This window comes from Medicago truncatula, unplaced genomic scaffold (genome assembly GCF_003473485.1).
Source record: "Medicago truncatula cultivar Jemalong A17 unplaced genomic scaffold, MtrunA17r5.0-ANR MtrunA17Chr0c02, whole genome shotgun sequence".
NCBI classification, from domain to species: Eukaryota; Viridiplantae; Streptophyta; class Magnoliopsida; order Fabales; family Fabaceae; genus Medicago; species Medicago truncatula.
This window is the reverse complement of record NW_024340361.1, coordinates 277,049-290,522: the sequence shown is the minus strand read 5'-3', so window position 1 is coordinate 290,522 and position 13,474 is coordinate 277,049. Positions and strand designations below refer to the sequence as shown.

At 38.5% G+C, this 13,474-nt stretch overlaps 1 protein-coding gene across 1 annotated transcript; it reads right to left on the bottom strand.

Annotated features, from left to right (window-relative positions):
* Nucleotides 1-1,508: 1,508 nt before the first annotated feature.
* On the bottom strand, nucleotides 1,509-3,329 carry LOC120577840 (uncharacterized). The gene has a single exon (XM_039829731.1). It carries the CDS (start codon nucleotides 3,327-3,329, stop codon nucleotides 1,509-1,511), a length of 1,821 nt encoding a protein of 606 aa, XP_039685665.1.
* Between the last annotated feature and the right edge of the window lie 10,145 nt (nucleotides 3,330-13,474).

The following is a 13,474-nucleotide window of genomic DNA, read 5'->3' as shown; positions in this document are numbered from 1 at the left end:
TTTGCAAATTGGAGGAAAATCATTCATCAAGGCTGATTTAGAATCAGATTCTGTCATATCTGTGCTTAGCTTCTTATAATCCTCTTTCTTAATCAGATGCATGGACTTCAGAGTTTCTCCATTGATGATTTTTCCAGTTACAGTGCCCAACTGTTCATTAGTGAAGAAATTTACATCCTTGAGAAGATTGAGAAGACCTCCTTGATGAAAGATTTCAGAGAGTAGCCTCCCATAGGGTACCTAGCACCTATTTCTCAACTGGCTTTCTCTGAGCTGTTGTACCATATGTCTGAAGATGTATCTAGGCACATTTGCATTTACACCTGTTATGAAGAAGTGGAGAAGGATTTTGTGCTCAAATGAAGGTCGATCACTACCACCACCTTTTGGTAACAGATTATTATTTTGAATCTTCAGCATCATCTTGGTTTGAGTTGACATATCAGCATAAGCACCCTTAGCTTCGTTGTTGTAGAGGGTCTTATTTACAACTTCATTCCAAGGACTGGTCTTAACTTTCGTAATACCAGCTTTGTATTCCCCTGTAGCTGGCCTTCTGAGAACAAAGGCAATAACATCCTCAGAAATGTGAACCGGATTTCCCATTATACTTGATCTTATCTCTGTCCTTAAGAAAGGTTCCAAACCCATTTCTTCTCTAGACTTTCCTTTCAATCCTAGATTAAAAAGAACTTTCTCATCTTCTTCAATCTTTGCGGCTTCTCTATCATAAATACTGGCCCTGACCCAGAAGTGACGCACCAGTGTTTGATATGTTGGACCATTCAAGAAATTGACATAGCTTCCTAATCCTTGAACATCGTAGAACTTCCCGATGTCACACTTGTGAGCAGCTAGTGAAATGAAATCCACTGGACTTTCAGTTTGTATTTTCAAATCCCATTCCTCCAAGGACATGGTTCTTCCTTTTATTTCATAGGATGGAGTTTCCTGCTGTTGCTTGTTAGATGATGATCCAGGAACAGAACTTGATGAAGCCATTTGAGATGATTGAAGTGAAAAAGGGTTTCTAGGGTTTTTAGAAGAAATGCGCTTACTTCGCAGAGAAGGTTGGAAAACAAGAGTGTTGGTTGTGAAGTGAGTAGTGTGTGTTTGTCTAAGTGTTTTTTTAGTAAAAACGATTGCAATTCATAAGGGGACAAACAAACATAGCATTAATGACAAATTGGGGGCGCGTGTTAGTACGTTTAAAAGCATATAAATCATCATTGCCCTTTTTGTTATACTCCAATACAAATAGACCACGTCAGAACCTTTTCAGACTAATAACCTTGGTTAACGGGACAGGTGTTACTGATACGTAACTGCCAACGCTTCCACTAACCCTGTTATTCAGAAGTAAAGAACACAGCTTCTGAAGTTTTAGTGCTGACGTCATCTTCAGAAGCACATTTTCCTCAGAACCTCAGTTAAGAGCTTCTGATGGATCATAGCTTCTGAATAAACTTCAGAACCAAACTTTTTATTCAGAGGCAAGCAAATCTTAATCAGACACACAGTGCATTGAAGGATAAGTCCTTGTTGTGAATCAATCTTTGGACTGCGTCTTTGAGAGGGTAACAGTGCTCAATGTCGTGCCCTGGTGCCCCTTGATGGAATTCACAAGTAAGGTCTGGGCGATACCAATGAGGTAAAGGGTTCGGCACCGGGGGACGTGGTTTAACCTGAACAAGACCCCTAGCGAGTAGGGAAGGTAACAAGTCTCCATACAACATAGGGATAGGAGGGAATTGATTTCTTGGAGGGCGAGGCTGACGAGGCTGTTGTTGTTGTGGTGGAGGACGAGGCTGACGAGGCTGTTGTTGTTGTGGTGGAAGGGGATAGTATGGTTGTTGGTAAAACGGTTGTGGCTGATAAGGTTGTGATTGATATAGTGGTGGATAATATGGACGGTGGGCTTGAGGCCTTTGTGGTTGATAGTTTGGGTTTTGTGGAGCTGAGATGGGTGATGGAATATTAGCAACATAGGGGTAGTTGGGGTATACAGGTTGGGATCCGCCATGAGCCACCATGCCGACCTCTTGAGGATTCTTCTTTGGGTACCCATTTCCGAACTTCCTATTACCATTGGATGACCCACTTGTCAAACTTCCTGAATAACCACCTGAAGAGGCACCATCTTTACTACCCCGTCCCTTACGGACCCATTCTTCAATACGAACACCCGCGTCTACCATGTCGATAAACTTCTGTGAAGCACAAAGAAGCATCTTCTCTGAGTAGAAAGGGCTCAGAGTCTCATAGAACAGATCAGCCACTTCTCTTTCTTCCAAAGGCGGACGAATTTGAGCAGATTTCTGAATGAAGCGCTGGGCATACTCTTTGAAAGATTCCTTATCACCCTGAGTCATAGCTTGCAGCTCTTTCCGGTTAGGGGCCAGATAAGAGTTATATTTATACTGCTGGATGAAGGCATTAGCCAATTCCTCAAAAGTAGTGATACCCTTCAAATTCATATACCACGTGAGTGCGGGACCAGCCAAACTATCCTGAAAACAGTAGATGAGTAGAGGTTCATTCTTCCTATGAGCCGTCATCCTCCTGACATACATGATTAAGTGCATTTCAGGGCAAGTATTCCCCGTGTACTTCTCAAAGGTTGGCACTTTAAACTTAGGAGGTATAACCACATCCGCAACCAAGCAGAGGTCATTCAAATTATGGCTAAACACTTCCTTACCACGGATACTCTTCAACTCTTTATGTACCGCATCGTACTTCTCTTCTAAGTTACCCACTCTATCATCACCAGCCACACTATTGGAATGGTAAACTTGTTCCTCCTCTTGCTGAGCAGCATGCACGAGGGGTCCAGCATAAGTCATAGTAGCCTGAGGAAAAGGCTGGCCGGTCTGGTAGAACGGTGTTTGTTGCTGGCCAAGAGGGAACTGCATTTCCGGCGCATTATGACGAAAACCTTCATTAGTTGCGAGCGGCATGCCCCACGGGTAGCCTGGCGGCATACAGTACTGAGGAGGGAAAGAGAAACCGGAAGGTCCAACGGGATGGAAGCCTGAATTGTACACGTCAGTCACCAAAGGTTGTGTAGTACCAACAGTTGCGGTGGAACCAGTAGGAATTGGTTGTGAAGTATCAGCAGAAGTAGTAGGAATTGGCTGGATTGCAGGAGAACCAGCAGACTGACAAGCTTCAACATGTGCCTGAGTGGTCTGAGCATTTTGCGCTTGAGAGGCTTGTGCCTGTGCGGCCATCATGTCAATCATCATTGCGGTTATCTTCTCCATACCTTCCTTGAGGTTACTAACCTCTTCCCTAAGGTCACTGTTCTCTTGTTCAGCAGTTGCCATCTTCTTCTTGATGTATGCTCGAGTACGGTGAACACGGGTAGGTTTGTACTGAATACGCCGGGCCACTTTGCTTCTCTGAGACAGAAATGAGGAGAGTATCAGACTTGGTTTTGACACTTTTTATGAATGCAATATGATGCATGATATGCTATATACCAAAATATGCAATTTTTATATATCTTTTTATCGAAGGACCTATAGAAGCAATTTTATAAACATATGACCCTAAACAAAACATTAAAGCAGACATTGTCATTACAAGATAATTCCCTTTCTAAAGCCAAGGGATAAACTTTCAAAATAAAACAAGATAATTCCCTTTAAACAAAGTGAGCCAAGGGATAGACTCCATAACTAAAAGAACATCAACAACGAACTGAAAAGACTCTTAAGCCTCTGAAGCGAACTAATCCTCAAAATCGGAATGCGGCCCATCAAAGAGATCCATGCGTTTCTTCTTCCGCCCGGGAATTTGATCAAGTGCGGCATCTTTCTCCTTGATACTTTTTCTCAGCTGGGTGATTACCACATCTTTCTTGTGGCTATCATAGGCTTCTTGCTCCAGCAGGCCCATTACGGCCTCATACTCCTGATCCTTCTTCTGATACTCCCTTTTCCACCTATGTATCTCACGTTCCGCTTCGGCTAAACGCTCTTGGTACTCCCCCTTGGTCTGTGGGAGTAGAGGTAAAGGTATTTCTGGAACGGTCGAGGATAGGAGTCTTGGCAAGGTATAAGGCATACCAAAAGCTGTAGCTCTATCAATCACCCACTGTGTATATGATTTATGCGCAAAGCTCTGTTTTCTTCCCAATTGGATTCCATCAAACTTGCGAACAGAGTGCCAAGCTTGCACAAACCGCATTCTTAAACTTGCATGATCATTTTTCTCAAGATAGAACTCCTTGGACAGAGAAAGACTGTCAGGTCTCCCCTTCATAGGGTATCCGTACTGACGCATAGCAAGAGTGGGGTTGTAAGTAATTCCTCCATACGTACCGATAAGAGGCACATTTTCAAACTCTCCACAACTGCCAATAATTCCTTCGGTGTTAGTACCTGCATGGACCCACACAATGTCAGCCGGAGTGAGAGGCATGATCCTCTCAGACCAAGAAACTTTCCCGGTGTTCTCTTTGGAGAAGACAGATTTAGGTAAATGTGAAGCATACCATCTGTATAGCAGGGGTGCACAACAAACAATCAGCCCACCCTCTTGGATATTTCTATAGTGGATAGAATGGTAAGTGTTTGCAAGTAAAATGGGAACAGGATTCTTGGCTAGGAAAATCTTAATTGCGTTGAGGTCGACAAAATTGTCCATGTTGGGAAACAAGAAGAGGCCATATATGAGCAAAGTAAAAACAGATTCAAAGGCATTGGTCTTTTTGGCTTTCGCAAAGTCGGAGGCTTTTTGGTAGAGGAATTTGGCGGTTAAACCTTGGAGGTTGTTTTTAATGGTGAAGTGAGGACGGACCAAGTCAGAAGGTTTGAGGTGAAGGGCTTCTGCAATAGTTGCAGTTTTAGGGTCGGGTTCAAGGCCGTGGAAAGGTCTTCCCTCAGACACTGGTAAGCCAATCCAAAAGGTATATTCTTCAAGAGTGGGGACCAACTGGTAGTCGGGAAACGTGAAACAATTACAAATTGGGTCGTAAAACTACACCAAAGTCTCTAAAATTCCATTTTCAACTTTCACTTTGAGGAGGTCAAGTAATCTCCCATGACGTTCCCGAAAATCTCTTGGATTAGTTACATGAGATGCTAACTCCCTTAGCCTTGTCAAATCTGGTTTCTTGAAAGTGTACTTCTTAATACTCCTCGTCTTAGAATCCATCTACAACATTTACAAAAATGCTTGTCTAAGTCCTTCGACAATTTAATGGATGAAAAAACATTTATGAATGAATGCATGTATGCATACTTATGCTAAAGTACATAGAATACATGATGAGGTTAAGTACACAGAGTCAAAGGTAACAATGTCATTTGGTAAGGACTATGGTTTCAAATGTACCTGTATCACGGGTTCTACCAAGTTCCCAAATTACAACTTCCCTTATGAACATATCGGAGTATAGGACTGCTCCTAGTCCAATAACATCCATAAGTAAGTCTAGTTTGAGTGTAGTATCGCGTGTCGACCAAAGTCAAGACTGCTCTTGGTTTAGCCACCGCACTACGTCCTAAAAAAAGCCAAGATGGGTTAAGGGTGATCTAATGGTTCTCAACATTTAGCGGACTTCAAAAATAACAACGCCAATCACGACTGCTCATGACGACATATAATTATTTTTGAAAGACCTACGTCGAGTGGAGTTATATCACGTGTACACATATCGCAGGACCGCTCCTGGTATGGCACTATGATTGTACCCCGTCCTATCTTATGTTTCACTCAAGCCCGGGTGTAGGACTTATTTTCTCACCCCTCATGTAATAAGGTAAACATGTAAGCAAATATTTACAAAACATCAACAAATAATAAAGCACAAAATAAAGAAAGTAAAGTGGGTTTAACCCGCATAGGATCTTCAGTCCCCAATGAAGTCGCCATTTCTGTGCTCGTGATTTTCGGATGTCAAACCATTAATTGATTTGAATCGTCAATCTTTGAACTCTCAATTTTTATTCGTGGGAGGGAAAAAATGAGTAAAAACCCTTAAGACTTTGGATTTGGGGGTTGGTTACGCGAAGGGAAGGTGTTAGCACCCTAAGCGTCTACGGTACTCCGTAGGAACCTTTTACTTAATTTATCTTGTGCTAAATTGCTTTGCTTATTTGAAGAGATGAAAATAAAATTGGATGATGAGTTAAAACGAAAAAGAAAATTGATTTTTAGTTGAAAAGAAAGAAGATAATTGTTTTTAATTGATAAGAAAAAAGAAATTTGTTTTTTAGTTGAAAGTTGAAAAGAAAAAAAGAAAATTGTTTTTTAATTGATTTGGAAGGACAAGGTCCTCTGCCTACGTACCCGTGAGGGATCAAAACCTCGTAGTTCGGGGTAGAAATTGACGTTTGATTTGTTTGGTGTTTTTTATATGTTTTGAAAGAGGTTTTGAAATAAAAAGCCAAATGGCAAATGAGAATTGATTTGTGTTTTTTAGATTGAAGAAAATTGACTTGAAGTTGAATTAGAATTGATTTGAAATTTGATTAAGAAAAAAAATAAAAAAAGAACGATTACTTGATTTGAGAATCAAGGTTTGTAATGAAAAAATATTTTTGTGATTTGTTATTTGAATGTTTTTGTGGTTTTGGAATAAAGATATGAAAATTATATAAGCAGAATGAGAAAAATGAAGTTAAGCTGAATTGTGAAATTATTTTAACATGGACCAGAATATTCTGGAGAATAATTAAGTTAAACAAAAATAAATAAATATTAACATTTAAGTTAGGACCAGAGCACTCTGGATTAACAAAAATATAATATTAACAGTTAATTTAGGACTAGAGCACTCTGGATTAATTTAATTAACAATGACCAGAGCACTCTGGAGAATAATTAATTTAAACAAAAATATAATATTAATAGTTAATATAGGACCAGAGCACTCTGGATTAATTTAATTAACAATGACCAGAGCACTCTGGAGAATAATTAAATTAGACAAAAATGTAATATTAATAGTTAATATAGGACCAGAGCACTCTGGATTAATTTAATTAACAATGACCAGAGCACTCTGGAGAATAATTAATTTAAACAAAAATATAATATTAATAGTTAATATAGGACCAGAGCACTCTGGATTAATTTAATTAACAATGACCAGAGCACTCTGGAGAATAATTAAATTAGACAAAAATGTAATATTAATAGTTAATATAGGACCAGAGCACTCTGGATTAATTTAATTAACAAGGACCAGATTGTTCTGGAGAATAATTATAATATTAACAGTTAACTGAGGACCAGAGCACTCTGGATTAACAGATAGAGCGAGAATTAAAATGCATGAAAAAGAAATTAGAAAAATGAGATGCTAGGGGTGTGTGAGCAGTAAAGGGGGTGCAGAAAATAAAACGAAAAGGATTTGGGCTTTGGGTGAGGCCAGGCGCGTGTGGGCCTGGAATAGACTGGTTCAGACCGGTTCCAAGGTTGAACCGGTTTAGTCTAGCATTATAAATAGGCATCTTCGGTTTTTTTTATCATTTTTTATTTTTCCTTCTCTCTGTTCTCTTATCTTAGAGAGAGAAGCTCTCCCTTCTCTCTTCCCTTTCTTCATCTTCTCCGGCCAGGTTGGGCCTTCCGGCGCGGCGGCCGGCGAGTCATCGCGGCGGCGCCACCGCGCCGGAGTTAAAAACTTCTCTTTTTTTTTTTATTTTTTCTTCCTCTCTCCTTCTTTTCACTCACTCTTTCTGATTTTTGAACCCAAAAATTATTTTTACTAAGCGGTTTGACCTAGATCTAAGGAAAGAAATACTACCTTTTGGTAGATCCGGTTTGAATTCGAAACCGGAAGTGGTTCGGTTTGGATTTGATGGTTTGTTGTGCTAGGGTTATGTTTTATGACGGTTTGGTGATGGTTACTGAGTTTGATTTTGTTATTACGTGTTTGTGGGTTGATTGGTGTTGAGTTACTGCCGTTTTTGAGGTTTGTTTGTGACTTGTGTTGGTAACTGATGTTATAGCGCTGACAGTTGTTGATATGGCGGTACGGTGTTGAATTATGGTTTTGGTGTTTGGAATTTTTGTGTTACTGGACTCTGTTGATTTCTTGCAGGTGAGAATTGTTGTGTCTGTGTGCTTAGCCGTGGAATGTTTCTCTTGTTGGGCCCCCCCCTTCTTTTGGCTGCTTGCGTGTTTGTATATATAGAGCTTGAAATGAGCAAAATTTTTGTTGCTTGGAGAGGAATATGACAGCCTGTTTTGAGCTGTGTGTTTGGATATTATCGGACAAAATTTTTGATTTATTTTGGACATTAAAAATAAAATAAAAGGACTAAAAATGAATATAAATGAGATAAAATAAAGATTAAAAAAATGAATTTAAAGTCAATAAAAAAAGGATTCTAAATAAAAAAGATGGAAACATAAAATTTGAATAAAAAATTGAAAATTAAGAGAAGAGGGCCCGACTCGGAATCAACTATGAGGTATTTTAAAATACCTCCCTGCCGAATTTTTTGCTCGAAGGGCTGAGACCGGTCGGAGCTAAATGACACGTGTCAGTGCTGTCTTAGGTCAAAAATTGGGGTATGACAGTCAGGATGCTTAAGATCCTCAAATCCAGGAGGTTGTTTGACATACACTTCTTCTTTAATGACACCATTAAGAAAAGCACTCTTGACATCCATTTGATATAATATTATGCCATGATTAACTGCATAGGATAGAAGTAACCTGATTGCTTCCAATCTTGCAACTGGAGCAAAAGTTTCAGTGTAGTCAATGCCTTCTTGTTGACTATAACCTTGTGCAACAAGTCTGGCTTTGTTTCTGGTTACCTCTCCTTGTTCGTTCAGCTTGTTTCTGAATACCCATTGTGTTCCAATAATGTTCTTCTGATTAGGTTTGGGTATCAGATCCCACACATCATTTCTTTAAAACTGATTTAGCTCTTCTTGCATAGCTAATATCCATCCATCATCTGAGAGAGCTTCATCAATAGTCTTTGGCTCAATTATTGACAGCAATCCAATCATAGATTCTTCTTGTCTGAAATGAGATATTGTTCTTCTAGGACTGTCTTTGCTTCCAATTATTAGCTCCTCAGGATGTGAAGATTTGTACTTGAATTTTGGTTGAACCACATACTGAGTGTTATCTTGAATATCCTCAGAAGCATTTTCATTTTGTGCTTCTGAATTAGGTTCAGCTTCTGAACTTGACTCAGCTTCTGGATTTGATTCAGCTTCTGAATTCTTTTCAGTATCAGAAGGTTGATCAGATTCTGATGCATCTTCAGAATCATTTGTACCTGCATTACTTTCAACTTGCTCTGGAGTTTCACTTCCAGGCTCTCTATCATCAAATTTAACATGCATAGATTCTTCAACACAATTTTTATCTGAATTATACACTCTGTATGCCTTTGTCCTTTCAGAGTAACCTAAAAAGATTCCTTTTTGAGCCTTGGCATCAAATTTCTTTAGATAGTCTTTAGAATTTAGAATGTAACAAGTACATCCAAATTGATGAAAGTAAGAGATATTGGGTCTTCTTCCTTTGAAGAGTTCATATGCAGTTTTCTCCAACATAGGTCTGATATAGATCCTATTTTGGACATAACATGAAGTATTAACTACTTTTGCCTAGAAATGTTTAGCTAAATTATTTTCATGGATCATGGTTCTGGCCATTTCTTGTAAAGTTCTGTTCTTTCTCTCTACAACCCCATTTTGTTGTGGAGTTCTAGGAGAAGAGAATTCATGGAGAATCCCATGTTTTTCACAAAAAGATTCAAATGGCTCGTTTTCAAATTCTCCACCATGATCACTTCTTACTTTCAAAATATTCATCTCCTTTTCAGATTGTATTTGAGTGCAGAAGCTGCTAAACACTTCACATGCATAATCTTTACTTCTTAGAAATTTTACCCAAGTCCATCTGCTGTAATCATCAACAATGACCAATCCATATTTACTTCCATATAAGGATGCAGTGTTAACTAGTCCAAACAGATCAATATGGAGTAATTCTAAGGGTCTGGAGGTTGATACAATGTCTTTGGATTTGAAAGAAGTTTTAACAATTTTTCCTTTCTGACATGCACCACAGAGTGCATCTGAATGATAATCAATGTTAGGCAAGCCTTTGACTAGTTGTAACTTGCTGATTTTAGAAATTAATCTCCAATTAGCATGTCCCAACCTTCTATGCCATACCCACTTTTTATCATTCATTGATAGAAGGCAAACTACCTTCTGATCAGCCAGATCAGAGAAATTGATCTTATAGACATTCTCAACTCTCTTTCCCTTAAATGTAATGGATTTATCATCCTTGTTGACTAGAGTGTAGTTGGTCTTACTGAACATAACATCATATCCATTGTCACAAAATTGACTGATGCTCAATAGGTTATGCTTCAGACCAGCTACTAGCCAAACATTATTTATTGAAATGGAGGAATTACCAATAGTACCTGTACCAATGATTTTTCCAGTTTGGTTGCCACCAAACTTCACTTCTCCTCCATCTTCATGGGTCCTTTTGGGTTAGTTCTGGAGGTTTTACTTTTCCTCCCTTGTACCTTGGGCTGAGTGCTGAGTAGCTTTTGACGATTCAATACTTTAGGTTTAACACCTTTGGATATTGTTTTCTCAGAAGCAACAACTGTTTTGTTCTTCTAATCCTTTGACTTTAGGATTCTAGGTTCTGATTTGATCAGACTCTGAGGAACAGGTTCTGATCTTTTCAGAATTTTGATCCTTGTAGTCTTAGGATCAGATTTTGTCATAACTTTAGTCTTGAGGTTTTCTGGCTTTGATGTAATCTTAGCCTTAGAACCAGAAGCTTCAGGTTATGACTGAACAACAGTTACAGCATCAGTACCCTCAGGCACAAAGGTGGATTTCAATCCATCCTTAATACACTCGCAATAGCTTTTGAGACTGTACTCTTTGGATTTCTCCTCAGAGTATCCAATCCCTTTGCCATTGTTTTTGTATATGCTGTAGATCATAGAAGCTACCTTGCTTCTGTCAATGCCTGCCATAATAAAATCATCTAAGGCAATTTCATGTTTGTTGCCAGAACCTTTATCACACTTTTCTTGTAGCTTCTGACAAAGAATCTTGGGTCTGTCTTCATATGTGGTTGATATGAAGTTAAACCCTCTGAGTTCTTCTTCAGAAGCTTTCAGTTCCAATAGAGTTGTTTCTTGTTGTTTCATTAAATCAACATATTTTTCTTTTAAATCAGACAACTCATTGGTTCTGTGTTCAAATAGTGATAAGAGTTCTTTAAGAGAATCAACAAGTTCTTGTCTGGGAATTTTGGAATATACCTCATTTTCATCTTCTGAATCTGATTCAGCTTCTGATACAGCTTCTGATGACACTGTTGCCACTAACCCCATGGCTGCTTTTGCATCATCATCTGCTTCTTCTTTATCAGAACGAGATTCACTATCCAGATCTTCCCAAGTTGCTGATGAGTCATTTATTGTTTATTTTAATATGCTTTTTAGTTTAGTTTTATTTAGATTTTATATATTTTTATATTAGTATTATTTCCTTTTTAGGATAGTTTACTTTAAATTGCAATTTATTATATTTCAGGCAAGAATATTGGATGGATTGAATCTTGGAGCAAAAGAAAGGGGTTTGGAGCAAATTGGACACAAAAATATAAAGATTGAGAGACAAATTATGTCTCCCATAAGTCAGAAGCCTGGCACGGCCCGTGCTAGCCTTGGCACGGCCGTGCCACCCTCCAGAGCACCTTTTGCTGCTTTTGCTTGGATTCTAAGCTATTCTATTTTGGCGCACAATCTACCATGGAATATTCTTGGAATATACTTGCTTAGATTTTAAGTCAATTGTGTACTATAAATAGAGTAGCTAGCCATCACAAATATTCATCTTTACTTGGAATACAATAAGTGACAATTGCTTTTCTAAATAAAGTTCTTTTCCTTTCCTTTATTTTCCTGTCTTTTACTTTCATGCTTTCTCTCTTCTCCCCCATGTCTATGATGAACATGAGTGAGTAGACTTCTTGTCTTGGGATTGTTGGATAAGTCTAAATGACATAATCCTAATCAAACCAAGCCCTAAGCCTTAATCTTATGTAACCCTAATTTCTTATCTGAATTCACCGTCTTAACATGGATTAACCATTATCAAACTGTGGAAACGAAAGTGGAGGGTTTGATAATTGTTCGTCCATTATTCCAAATATCAATTCATAAAACGAAAGTGGAGCTTTGATATTCGAACAAGTGAATTCAGACAAGGATTGCAAAGTCAGCGAAATAGGCTTTGCAATCTTTGAGACATATAGTTTCGATCTTCAAGGGAACTAATAACAATCAAGTCAGCGAAATAGGCTTGGTTGTTAGAGGAACCAAAATCCAATAGTAATCAAGTCAGCAAAATAGGCTTGGTTGCTAGAGGAACTTAAGAGAAACTGTCTTGAGAAATTAGGTCTAACATAACATTATAAGCTTATGGTTTCGGTTTGAGAAGGACTTGTTATTTAGATGAAACCAACGATCCCAAGGCTCTTTTATTATATTACTTTTTAACCGTTTAAAAACCCCCAACTTACAATTCTCTTCTGTCTTCTAATCATCTCTAAAGGTTAATTAAATTGAACTAATCCCTGTCGGAACGATACTCTTTTATACTACTTCGGTAAGACCGTGCACTTGCGGTTTTATCTCATCAGTCGCCATCAAACTCTTCTTGATTTGCTTTCTGAATTTGCTAGAGCTGAAACTTGATTTCTTAGGTCTGCTCTTTGACTTCTCCTTCTGAAGATCAGGGCAATCAGCAATAAAATGTCCAGGCTTCTTACAGTTGAAGCATCCCTTTTGATCTTCTCTCTTGGAGTTCTTATAACCACCCATCTTGCTCAAAAACTTCTTCTGCTTCCTTGCCAGATATTCAAGCTTGTTAGACAGCATAGCCATCTTCACAGATTGATCTTCATCAGAATCTCCATCTGGTGACTTGTTATCGCGATTTTCGGGTGTCAAGTCATTAATTAGGCTTGAACCTTTCAATCTTTGATATTCTCTATTTTTTATTGGGAAGGGCAAAATTGAGAAAAAACCCTTAGATTCTAAGTTCGGGGGTCGCTTTCACTACGGGAAGGTGTTAGGCACCCGCGGTGACTATAGTACTCTATAGGAGCCGTTTTCTTAGTTTATGTCTACGCTTTATTTTTAATGCTATTCATGAAAAAAGGAAATTTATTTATGTTAAGAGTGGGGGGAGAAAGTGTTTGAGGTTTTATTTTAGTGGACTTGGAGAGGTTTTGACCTCATGCCTACATACCCATTTAAGGGATCAAACTCCATGTAGTTCTCTCTAAAAAAATGTTTTTTTTGTGTGTTTGGTTGATTTTAGTTTTTTTGTTGGAAAATGGCTTTGAAGAAAAGAAAGAGGCCTTAAAGGCATAAGAGAAGAAAATGGTGAATGGTTGGTTCAATTGTTATTAAAAAAGTCTAAGTAGGGATTAGGATTCATTT